This window comes from Macaca mulatta, chromosome 3, assembly GCF_049350105.2.
Source record: "Macaca mulatta isolate MMU2019108-1 chromosome 3, T2T-MMU8v2.0, whole genome shotgun sequence".
Taxonomy (NCBI): Eukaryota; Metazoa; Chordata; class Mammalia; order Primates; family Cercopithecidae; genus Macaca; species Macaca mulatta.
In genome coordinates, this window is record NC_133408.1 from 84,727,157 (window position 1) to 84,740,384 (window position 13,228).

Genomic DNA, 13,228 nt, shown 5'->3' on the forward strand with positions numbered 1-13,228 from the left:
AGGTAGTATCCACTGAGATAAAAGTTCTTGACAAGCAGTCAGGAAATCTGAATGATTCTGTCCTTTGTTCTGCCCATAACTAGCTGTGAGCTCTTGGACAAATCACATATTCCCTCTGCAGTTCCATTACTGCATCTCTAATTTGAAAAAATAGAGGAGGGATTCTGTCCAATTTTGTTACTATAAATTTCAATTCAGAGAACTTACTCCCACTGTTACCAACAAAAGTTTCAAAAGACTCATTTAAATAATTTATAACATAGTTCTAGTTAGGCATCATGAGCTAAAAAGGAGAGCTGGGGTATTAAAAGCAAACAAAAAACTGAAATATGAAGAGTATCCAAAAAACAACAGCATCAAAAACCATGAAATACACAGGGATAAAGTTAAAGGATATACAGGATCTCTGCACTGAAAAATGTAAAACACTGCTGAGAAAAAATGAAGTAAATGGAAAAACATGTTTATGGATTGGATGACTACTTGATTTACAGATTCAGTGAATCTTAACAAAAATCCACAGGGCTTTTTCTGGGAGTAGTTTGGTAGAAATTGACAAAATTTGTTTGGAAATGCAAAGGACCTAGAATAAAGCAATTTGCAGAAGAAGAAATTAGAACATCTGTTTTACCTGAGATCAAGACTTATCAAGTTTTGACAAAAAGATAACAGAATGGAACAGAAAACTAGATCCATAGATATATGATCAAATGATTTTAGACTGGGCACCGAAACAGTTTAATGGTGAAAGGAGAATCTTTGACAAGTGGTGCTGGAACCACTGAACATTCACTAGAATGTTCAAAGGTATTTGACGCCTACCTACCTCATGGCATATAAAGATACTAATTCAAGGTGAATCACAGACCTGAATATTCGCTACAATTATCATACTCCTAAGAAAAAACAGTATCTTCATGAGCTTGGGTAGGCAAAGACTTCTTAAAGAGCACACAGAAAACATTAACTATAAAACAAAAAGCCATAAATTGGATTTCACCCCTTCTTCTCATCAACAGATACTATTGAGAAAATAGGCAAGCTATAGATGGGAAAAGACATATGTGACACACAAATCTGACAATCCAGATGCACAAAGGAGTCCTATCCAATTAAAAGGAAAAAAGGACATGAAAAGTACTGTCCGTTAGTCATCAGGGAAATGCAAACTAAACCACCATGAGATACCGCCACACATCCAGGAGCATGGCTAAAATGAAACAGGCGGACAATACCAAATGTCAGCAAGGATGTAAAAAAGAACCAAAATACAATGTGCTGGTAGGAACAGAAAACAGCACAATGGTTTTAGAAAACTGTTGGGCAGTTTCTTAAAAAGTTAAATATACAGCTACCATAAGACCCAGCAATTCTACTCCTAGCTTTTTAATCCAAGAGAAATGAAAACATGTCCACAAAAATTCCTGTACAAGAATATTTATAGCACATTTATAATAGCCCCACGGGAACAGCTCAGGGGTCCATGAACAGAAGGACAGCTAAATAAATTCATGCATTCAAATAGCATGACACAACAATAAAAAGGAACAAACCAGGCTGGGCACGGTGGCTCGTGCCTGTAATCCCAACACTTTGGGAGGCCGAGGCGAGTGGATCACTTGAGGTCAGGAGTTTGAGACCAGCTTGACCAACATGGTCAAACCCCATGTCTACTAAAAAAAAAATACAAAAATTATCCACGTGTGGTGGTGCATGCCTGTAATCCCAGCTACTTGGGAAGCTGAGGCAGGAGAATCCCTGGAACCTGGGAGACGGAGGTTGCAGTAAGCCAAGATCCCGCCACTGCACTCCAGCCTGGGCAACAACAGCAAAACTCCATCTCAAAACAAAACAAAACAAAACAAAAACAAAAACAAAAATGGAACAAACTGCTGATATAAACCTCGACATAGATGAATCTCAAAGACATCATGCTGAGTTACAGAAGCCAAATGGTGCCTGCTGTATGATTCCAAGTATATGAGTTTGAGGATAAGGAAAACTAGTGCAACAGAACAGGAGTGTGGTTAAAGGAGTGAATACATTTGTCAAGCCTGATGAGACTGTATGGACTTAGATCTGTACATTTCATGATATGTAAATTATATCCCCTTCTCTCCAAAACAAAACAATAGTGATTAAGGCTCTTGAGGTTAAGATTAAGGTATTCAATCTAGCTTTTTAAGTTCTGCAACAGATAGAATGGATGAGGTGGCCAATCTTAGACAATAAATACAGTACATGGCTATTTTTCATTTTTATCAGTGCAATTCAAATTGAGGTGTGAATTTAAAATGTATTTAGGATTAGTTTGCCAATGCTAGTCATCTTTCTCCTGTCTATATTCATGTATGTTGGTGTCCATGGATTGGTATTTACTACTTCTAAACATGCATAGGCCTCTATGGACTGAGCCACGCACCACCCCCATTACATTACTGAGGACTATAATTCACGTTCTGTCTCACATTCTCTGAGTGATCTTTATAACCCTTTAATACATTTTTCTTCCAAACTGAGGTTAGCTGGAGAAATTTAAGAGATTCATCAATGAGCATCTGTCCTTCCTCTATACCACTACTAGAGAAAGGTATCAATTACCTCCTAGTTTTCATGTGAAAACAACAAAACACAAGATCAAATATCATTTCCCAGTTGATTAAAACTACTTATACATCTTGCATATTACATAAACATCTCATCCCATCAAAATACTGTTGAATTATAGTTAAAACTGGATTTATAAACCAAGTAAACTCAATAGCACTGTTTAGTCCTTTATAAATTTGGTGATAGAAAAAAAGGAACATTAACAGCTTTAGATAAGTGTAGAGCTAGCTGGCAGCTATTAATAGATTTTATTTGGCCTAGTATTATGAAGGTTCTTCATGCCCTGTTTTTATCTTATAAACCAAAAAATGCCAATTTATCTTTACAAGTATATTCTGAAGGGCTTCTTAAAAAAGCACCCTATGACTCAGTATTTAAGGCACAACAGCAGCTAAAGATACGCAGCAAACTGAAGTGGCCAGCTAAAAGAAAACAGATCTTTTTCACAAATACAGCAATTATATTAAATATATTTATTACGAGTATAGAATGGTTTTTAAAAAGCCCAAATGATTCTGATTTTAAAACCTGATGACAGATCCATCAAGTACAAACGTGTCATTCAATAGTGGGTATTTTTTGCTGGTCACCTCCCTCCCTATTTTTTCAGAGAGATACTTATACAAATTTGCCTAATACTGTGTTTTACTACTTCCAAGACTTACCTGAGACTCAACACTGTGGCCATGGGTGTTCATTAAAAACTCTATCACTGTGGCACAATTTCTTCTGCTTTTTGGAGCTTGTTTAGGAATGCTAGATTCCAAGAAACTGTATAAAGCAAGCCAATTTAATGAGAAAACAGTGCAACCTGGTTGTCTGAACTGCCTGATGAATTTCATCTAATGGTGTAAAGAGCGCTCCCAGGTGCTTCGACAGGTTCACTCAGCAGGACTGGGCGAGATTACTGACTTTGTATATGTCTATGACATTTACACACATTTGGGTATTTACTGTACATACTTTAAAATAGTGGTTAGGTGCTGTCTTTTTCATGATTTTGACAGCTGAGAAACCATGTTAGGGAGAAAGCTTTGTGCAGCACCCTAATCAGACCGTGAAGGGACAGGTCTGAGTTGTTCATAGTACAGAGCAAGGCATGGCCACGGTACACAGCACACAGGTGATAGGCAAATATTTAATGCACTGAGCCTAATAAAAGATAAATAAGGACTCAGACTTCTGTGTGTGAGGATGATTAGTTACTTTAAGGTATTCGGCATACACTTTCACATTTCCATTTTTTAGTTGGACTTTACTGGTCACTGTGGGGCCTAGATACACCTGAACTGTTCAATCCTAATCAAATAAAACTATTAGTACATTCTTATCCATCTTTTTGGGACAAAGTACCTCCTAATGACAGAGTATCCAATGTAAATTTTTTATGGACAAAGTAAATGTTTATAAATATTTTGGCATTTTATAGCTTTTCCTAGCAGAGCTTGAGGGCTGATAAGAAACTCAGCAGAAACAGGCTCAGTGGTCGGCATGAAGACACTCTCTCTCTCTCTCCGTTCTAGGGGATTTTACTCACTTTGGGACAAAAGCAATATAGTAGCATCTTTTCACTGACCAAGGTAACCAGAGTGTTGATCAGATCACACTGATACCTACAATTGGCCAAAATTAAATGAGAAGCATGGGGGGAGGTGCCAGGAAGCGGCAGGGGTACAGCACGTGAGACAGAGCAGATGCATGTGAGTGTGGTGTGATGAGGGAAGTGGCTGAAGAGCTGACACTTAAACCAGAATAATTTCAGAGGTGAAAAATTACCACCTGTCTTACTAGTGATATTGAAGAGAAAAAAAAATTAGGGTTTTTCACTGATATGTTACAAGCATTTAGGCAAAAACACAACAGAAACCAAATCAAGTCACTATAAAGCAGTAAGAAAATATTAAAAAAAGACAGTATCAAACTTTAGTGAATGTTATTCTAGGTCTCGAAAATTTAGATGTCTGCTTAAACTAAAATTTTGCCAAAAACAAATCCAAAGTGAAAAAGCAGCAATTTTAGTAAACACATTAACAAATATGCAGATATAGATACACATATGAATAATGCAAGAGATTTACAGAAATGTAGTTTTGGCACTTTTACTTGGATTTTTTAAAGAAAGTGAATACAAATATCTTTGTACACAAATTCTCATTCTGGAGAAACAGGGTGTAGAATTACAAGGTACCAACATCTCCCTTAAAAATAACATTGAAATGGATAACTGTACCTGTTAAATCTCCTGGTTGGCAACTTTTAAAATGTGACTTCCACCTAACTCCACAAATTTGACAAAGTTATTTTTGTTTGTGTAAGTGATACTGGTTATCCACTTCCAGTACATGTACCATTTGGCCAGAGGTCCATAAATAATATTAACATTTTTCAATGTAGAAATCTTAAAGTTCTAAAGGGAAATACTGCTCAGTAGATAAATTCTCCTGGAATTTCTTGTAGCAAAGGTTCCTCAAATTTAAATCGTTTGGAAATGGCCTTTTGCTCCATTTTCTCTTTTTCAGACTGTCTGCACTGTCCTAGAGTATATGAAGTAACTACAATTAACTCCTCAGTTACAATGGATTCCTCGGTTTCTGATTTGTCAGTATCTGAATTAATTTCAGGCACAGAATGACCTTCTTGGAGGGCATTTGCTTCTTCTAGTGCCTTTTCCATTCTGAAAGAAGGCTCTTGAATACTGCTCTGTGTCAACCAGGGGTGCTTTAGACATTCTTCAGCAGTGGCTCGATCCCTGTAAAGATACATGTTTTACAGTTAAGACATGTTAGAACTTCAGTTAAAATTAGAGCATAAGGTACTGTATTTATTGTATTATACTTTGGGAAGTATGACAAGTTGGCAAAAATCTTAACTGCGATTCCTGAATAAAACTATTAGTCTTGGAATTTGGGTGCAATTTCCCACAACGCTGAAAATTTTGTGAAAATGTTGAAATATTTTAAGTAAGTTATGTTTGAAACGCTCTCTTGAGAGACACCAAGAACAGATGGGAAGTATCTGCTAGAGATTAGCTGTCATTTCACTGTCAACTTCTACTAACCATGAATTATGAGTGCTGTTTACTGCCATGACACATTTGCAGTAATACAGTTTTGCTAATTAATATTTAAATCCTGTTATACCGAGGTATGGTTCACATTTTCTCAAAATATTTTCATTTTTGCCCCCTTTTCTTTCAACAGTTATATTAAGTCAAGGGTCTCACTTTTGTGTTCCCATTTTGGTGTTTTAGATGTTGAACTATTTTTGGTTGGAGGAGATTCAATAAAAAACTGACAAGATCAATATTAAACTAATAAAAGTAATACTTACTCAGGTTTCTTAACTAAAAGTGTCCTGATGAAGTCATGAGCTGACTCAGACAAAACATCAAATTCTTCCTCAGAATAACTTAAATTCATCTGTGAGATGTTTAAGAATGTTTCTTGTTTATCATTGCCTAAGAAAGGCGATATTCCTGTAAGCATGACATATGTTAACACTCCAATGCTCCTAAATTAGAAAGAAAATGCAAGAAAAATTTAGTACCATACTCATTTCTTGAAACTAATTTGATCAATTTTTCATTAATAACTCTTACCACATATCTGTTGCCATGCTTATAGGATCGTAACTAAGAATTTCAGGAGCTAGTATCAGAAAGAGAAGAAAACATTTAGTTTTGTGGAAAAAATTCCTAATTTGCTCTTAGAGATAAAAAATTAAGCATTAGAAACTATAAGGCACTATTCAATGTTTGGGCCAAAATGAAAGGTTACCATGAATTAATATAAATTAATATAAAGCCTGACCAGATGTTTGTAATTAACTTGTTTACTTTTCACACTTCTACCCATCATTGTTGAGTCCTAGTATTTTACAAATATTTAAATATTTTAAAAACATCAAATATAAACTGACAATTTCTACGTAATCAAGCATTGTCTCTATCAGATGATGGCTTTTAAAACTTTCTCACTGCCACTGACATTTCTGCTTCTCCATTGCCCCACCCTCACCCGTGGCACTTTCTCCTCTCACCTGGGCCTTTTCAACTACTTGTCCCACCCCTCTGATCTGTTCTTTCTGTTGCAGTCAGAGTGAGCTTTTTAAAACATCTACCCATTAACAAAAAGTCAACAAGATTAAAAAAAAAATTGGGCATTCTGAGACTACAGGCATGGGACAAAGGCAACTAAGTTGCATCTATAGAAGTGAGAAAAATAATATGCTTCGAGGCTGGGTGCCCAGCACTTTGCAAGGCCAAGGCTTGAACCAGGAGTTCAAGACCAGCCTGGGCAACACAATAAGACACTGTCTCTATAAAAAATAAAAGTTAGCCGAGTGTCATGGTGCATTGCCTGTAGACCCAGCTACTGGGGAGGCTGAGGTGGGAGGATCACTTGAGCCTGGGAGGTAAAGGCTGCAGTGAGCCGAGACAGTGCCAGTGTACTCCAGCCTGGGTGATAGAGTGAGACCATGTCTCCAAAAAAAAGAAAAAAAAGAAAAGAAAAAAAAAAAGCTTTGATATAAAGTCAATTGCTGCCACACATAAACACAATAGAAAGACACTGTCAAATATGCAAGGATTCAGGAAAAATATTATAAAAATACTCCTTTAAAAAAATCTACTCAATCCAGTTAACTAAAGATAATTTTTTTTTCAAAACTATACAAATAAGGAGGCTAAACTATTAATAGGCAGTCAATAAGTACTGAATCCATGGAAAAACAGATTAAAAACTAAAAAACTGTGGTAATTACAATTTAAAAAAGGAATGAAAATGTTCTATTTCTATGAAAAAACGAAATACTCAAGGTCATGTATCTACTACTAATTTGTGACAAACCCCCATAGAATTAAGTGAGTGGGATGAGGAGGTTGGAAAGGAAATGCTAGGTATGCTAATCTCCTAAATTTTGATTTCTGAAATGGTTGAGTGAGAAACAGAGGTTGTAAATGTTAAAGTTTCAAAGGAAATGACTAGGAAATTAAAAATGAAATGCATAGCATCCAAATTACCGGGGAAGAAACGGTAAAACAGACCACATAGCAAGACTGTGGGAGGAGGGGTGCAGAAAATACCAATAGCTTACTTTTTTGAGTGCTTATTATGTGCTGAATACTGGTTTAAGGACTTTGTACAGCAAATCCAATGAAATCCTTATAAATTCCCTATGAGGTCGGTACTATTACTAGCCCCTTTTTGTGGACAGATGAATCTGAGGTATAAAGAGATTTAAGTCAAGGTCACACAGGGCCAGAACTCAACATCAGTTTCTGTGTATATGTAAAATGACTGTGGGAAGCATAAACTCACCTCTTAAAAGGTGAGTCAGGGAAGGAAAAAGAGGAGAGTCCCTTTGTTTTTCTGTATAATGTACTTCTGAATCATTTTTAGTTTTCTTCTTTTTGGATTGAGCTTGTATTTCCATTATAATGTTTTGAGATGGGGAAAGGCTCTTGACAGAAAATGTAAAATTTACTAAGGAACAGAAAGCTCTAAAACAAATCACTAGCCTGGGCAACACAGTGAGATCCATCTTTACCAAAAAGAAAAAAAACACAACAAAAAACTGGCCCGCTGTGTTGGCACGTGCCTGTGGTCCCAGCTACTTGGGAGGCTGAGGCAGGAGGAGTTCAAGTTGGGAGCTGCAGCAAGCTATGATGGTGCCACTGCACTCCAGCCTGGTGACAGAGTGAGAGTCTCTCAAACAACAACAACAAAGAAAGCATTAAAACAAAACAAAAACCCACCCCATTCAGGGCAATAATTACTATTTTGATTTTTCAGCTCACAGACCTACATTCTTCAGTCTTGTATATTGGAGCTTACAATGGTACCCATTAATTTTGGCTAAAACACTTGGGTTGCTGCTTTCCCTAAAGAGACACTATTAAGTCACATCCCAAAAACTTACTTAGTGGTCATGATGCATATTAGTCAGCATACTGAAAATTAAGTATTCTGGCCCACTAAAATATATAAAAAATTTTAAAGGTTGTTTCTGTGCCTGTGGCATCTTTTATTACCTAATTAAGGATCTTTTTAAAAATCTCTAAATTATTTTCTGGACTATCATTGCCATACAGGTTTGTTTTCTTCAACCCTATCGCCCCTCCTCAGTCTTTCTGTGCTCCGGATACCTCTTTTCTTATAACATCCTCAGTCTTTCAAGAACTACTCACTCCTTTTACCCTCCTCTCTGAAAGGAGACCCCTCTCTCTTCATTCCCCCTCTTATAGCCTATTTGCCCTCTTCACGCTTCTACTCTCAGGCAGAGAGTCTTCCCTCAGGCCCAGGCCACAGCGTTCTCCATTCCTACCACAGCCACCCTCCCTTCTCCCAGGTCTGCTGGCAGCCTAGGTGACTTCCACACTGATGTCCATGACTCAAGACAGCCTACCTTCACAGCTTTTTGATTTCCTGGTCTAAAAAATTGCCTTTCCAGCCTTACATCCAAGTCCTCATAATTACAAAGAGCTATTTCACCACTGAAATTTCAAATATTAATATTCCTTTTTTTTTTTTTTTTGAGACGGAGTCTCACTCTGTTGCCCAGCCTGGAGTGCAGTGGCACGATCTCGGCTCACTGCAAGCTCCGCCTCCCAGGTTCATGCCATTCTCCTGCCTCAGCCTCCCGAGTAGCTGGGACTACAGGTATGCACCATCACGCCTGGCTAATTTTTGTATTTTTAGTAGAGATGGGGTTTTGCCATGTTGGCCAGGCTGGTCTCAGATTCCTGGCCTCAACTGATCCGCCCACCTTGGCCTCCCAAAGTGCTGGGATTACAGGTGTAAGCCACTGCACCTGGCCTAAATATTAATATTCTAATCTCTGGTCACAACCTCTCAATTTCACAGCCTTATTCTATAGATACCTTTAAAAAAACATCAAACTATTAATCTTTCAAACTCCAATTTTCCTCAGTCTATCAAAGAAAGTCATAGTTGACTTCTTTGATGATACGCCTAGACCCATGGCGTATTCATCATTCAGCTGCTTTCTTGCCGCTACCTTCAATGTTTAAGCTCCTTTTTCTTTCTCCCAGAAACACTCAACCATGGATCCAACCAGATGCCCTCTGCTCCACACTTCTATGGAACCTCAGACTTGGCAATGCCTTCGTCAATGTTTGTTACCAACCAAAACATCCTTAAAGATCCTTACTTGTTAAATATCCTCCCACCCTCAAATAAGCTAATATCCTACTTTGTTAAGAAAATCCTGTCCTATTCATTTTAGAAGTAATCCCTTCAAATTCTCTTAGCCCTGTAGTGAAGAGACAGTGAAGACATCACCAGTTTAGTATCTTACTCTTGAAAGTTTTCCATTGTAAAATGTAATCCAAAGGAATAAATCTCTGATGGTAGAATTTCAACATAGCAGACAGCTGGTTCCACTATGAGTCATGCCCCATGGACAAGTCCCCTAATGAAGGTGATGCCTAACCCCAGAGCAAAACTACTTTTATGAATACTTACCCACATATTCAGGGGTACCCATAATTTCTCGGAGCTCTTCACTGTTCTTCAATATTCTTGAAAGGCCAAAATCAACAATCTTAATGTCACCCAATGGAGATTCGCTTGTCAACAGAATATTCTGAGGCTAAAAAACAACATACCCCCACAAAAATCAATACAACTATGATTAAGTACACAAAACATGTAGCCCATAAAACATACATTTCACCTGTGAAACTGAGACTGAGGAATTTAACAGTAAACAGTCATTTGTTAAAGAAATATTTTTACAATATACTTCCTACTATGTATAAGGTAGCAGGCCTGTACTCTCTTGTATTTTCAGTCTCTTCCCCTACCCTGGCTCTTCCTCAGCATATAAACAGGTTTCTGTCCCCACCTCATGGAAACCATTCCCCATGACCCTGAATCTCCTGCAGGTAGTAGTATCTCCTACTATTCCCTCAAAACTCAGCTTCTTGAAAGCATGGTCAAGCACAATTGGTATCGTTTTCTCTGTCCAACTAAATCTCTTTTGCCCCCTCGACTGAATCTGCCTTCATTAAGGTCACAATAACTTCAATAATCAAAGACCCACCAAATCCCATCTGTGTCTTTCAGGGACTATTTTGCATGCAATGATTTCTGTAGCACTGGGCACTGTTAAGCATCCTTATATTGATGAAATTCCTCCCCGTTTTCTCCACCTTGGATCTCTTCCTTCTTCTACAGAGCCCTCACTATTTTCTCAATGTTTTCCTTCTGTCCTCCTTTTAAATATTTGTGCTGTTCAGGATCTCTCGCTGCATGGCCAACTCTTCTCCCACCACTCTGCATTCTATTTTGGAGCAATTTCATCTACTTCCAAAGCTTCAGCTGCCACTTACATACTGATGACTTCTACCCTAAGTTCTCTCCGGACTTGTGAGTGGGGACATGTGGGGTGAGGACACGTACAGTAATGGGAAAGAGCTCCCCAGAGCCACAGAATCAGTGGGGTTCATATCCGTGGAGTCATTTTTACCCAAGGGAAAATAACCTAAGATACTTTCACATAAAAAGACAAGTAAATATATTATGGACTAGAATGTAAAATTCATTGAATTTTTAAAACACGAAATTTGAAAGGAAAGTTTGTGTTTGCATTATAAAGAGTCCTCACTTAATGTTTTCTGACATTAAGAATATTTCCAAAGGTAAGCTGAGAAACATTGGTAAATTACAAATACTTCACTATAACACCCAGTGTTTTAAGATTGGGTCCCTGCTTCCTTTTCAAGATTAATTTCCTGTCATGGCTCCAAAGGCAATCTGTGCCCCAAATCAAACAGTCTGTAATCCCTAAATAAGACAGCTACTCCCACATCTCATGCCTTTGCACATGTACTGCCTTTGTTCAGGATGCCCTCTCCCCTTCTCTCCCTGACAGATTTATTCTCATCCCTCATTCCATGCATGATGGGTCTCAATAAAGCACCAATTCCTCTGTAAAGCCTGCCCTGGCTTCCCCTGCTCCTTCCAGGGAGGGCTTGATGGCTGCCCCATTCCTGCTGCACAGCATGGTGTATACAGCATGCTTACTCCATTGTTTGGTTAGCTGTTTGTTTCTGTCTCCATCACATTGGTCCCCTAGATGCACAGAATGAATGTTCACATTTCCTTTCCTTCCATTCATATTCTGCCCCTCCGTCTGACTTCTGTCCTCTCATTCCACTACAAATCACAAAATCAAGTGATATTTTTCAATGCTTTCTTCTGAACCACTCCCTTAGCAGTGTTTGACAAACCACTCCTTCCTTGTTTATATATTACTTTTCTCTTGGCTCTCATGACAAAACACTGTCCTGGCTTTCTTCCTATCTCTGGCTGCGTCTTCCATTTTCTCTGAGGGGCCACCTTCTTTTACCTGGTCCACTGGATGCTGGGTTTCTCAAGGCTTGATCTTGAGGCCTTTCCTCTTTTTACTCCAAACTCTCAGCTTGCATGATCTGCACCCAAGGCTTAAATATCACCTACACCTTATGACTCACAATTTTTTTCTTTCTTTCAGACCTCTTCAACCAGCTGCTTACCTATTATCTCCCCTTTGATGTCTCAAAGGTACCTCAAATTCAACATGACCAAAAACAGACTCCTATTTTCCTTCCTAAATCATATTCTCCTTATGCCAATGACAGGTGTCTCAGTGAATGCTATGATCATCCCTCAGAACAGGAGAGAACACTAACAATCATCTTGGCCATTCCTTTCCTCCCCGCTCTTCCATTTAGCTAACATGTCACCATAGTTGATTTTAAGTACTAAATTCCAAGCATTTCTAGACTTGGCCTTTTCCTCTCCATCCACAGAAAACCAAAGCTACCTTTCTTGCTCTACTGCGATGGCCTCTTCAGTGGTTTGCTAGGATCCATTTTGCCCACACTGCAGCCAGGAGGTTCTTTTGTATTATATAAATTAGATCTGTTGTCCCCTTTCCTAAACCCTTCCACAGCCTCCCACTGCTCTTAGATAACCTCCAAACTCCTTTGCATGGTGTGCATGTCCTGAGGTCCAGCTTCTGCCGAGCTAGCTCTCCAGACTCATCATATGCCATGATACCCCTGGCTCCATGAAGATGGGTCCCACAGGACACTTTCCAGTCTCTCACACTTGCCATGCTCCCTCTCACAAGAGTGAATTTGTATATGGTACTCTCTCAGTCTAGAACACTTTTTTCCATTCTTTGCCTAGTCTCAACTTGGTGAGAAGGCCTAAGATGGCAGTGAAGCAGATTACAATTTCCATCCATGAGAGGGGCTGCAATATGAAAAAGGAAATTGAGGCATAGATGGTCCCTCTTTTTTTGAGACGGAGTCTCGCTCTTTCACCCAGGCTGGAGTGCAGTGGTGCAATCTCGGCTCACTGCAAGCTCCACCTCCTGGGTTCACACCATTCTCCTGCCTCAGCCTCCCGAGTAGCTGGGATTACAGGCGCCCACCACCACGCCCAGATAAGTTTTTGTATTTTTAGTAGAGATTGAGTTTCACCGTGTTAGCCAGGATGGTATCCATCTCCTGACCTTGTGATCCACCCGTCTTGGTCTCCCGAAGTGCTGGGATTACAGGCGTGAGCCACCGCACCCAGCCAGATGGTCCCTCTTTTTAAAAAGGATC

General features: G+C 38.8%; 1 protein-coding gene and 1 long non-coding RNA gene across 2 annotated transcripts in view; one reads left to right on the forward strand and one right to left on the reverse strand.

Annotated features, from left to right (window-relative positions):
* Positions 1-4,693: 4,693 nt before the first annotated feature.
* STK17A (serine/threonine kinase 17a) overlaps positions 4,694-13,228 on the reverse strand; it is a 44,870-nt gene continuing 36,335 nt past the window's right edge. The window contains exons 4-7 of the mRNA XM_001095883.5: positions 10,095-10,221; positions 6,209-6,257; positions 5,941-6,120; positions 4,694-5,359 (exon numbers count right to left, since the gene is read on the reverse strand). Of these exons, the coding sequence (XP_001095883.4) occupies positions 5,035-5,359; positions 5,941-6,120; positions 6,209-6,257; positions 10,095-10,221 (681 nt within the window). The 3' untranslated portion in view covers positions 4,694-5,034. The remainder of the gene's footprint in view (positions 5,360-5,940; positions 6,121-6,208; positions 6,258-10,094; positions 10,222-13,228) is intronic.
* Positions 9,128-12,495, forward strand: LOC144339855 (uncharacterized). The gene is made up of 2 exons (XR_013415368.1): positions 9,128-9,269; positions 9,662-12,495. It is a non-coding gene; the product is annotated as an uncharacterized LOC144339855 (long non-coding RNA).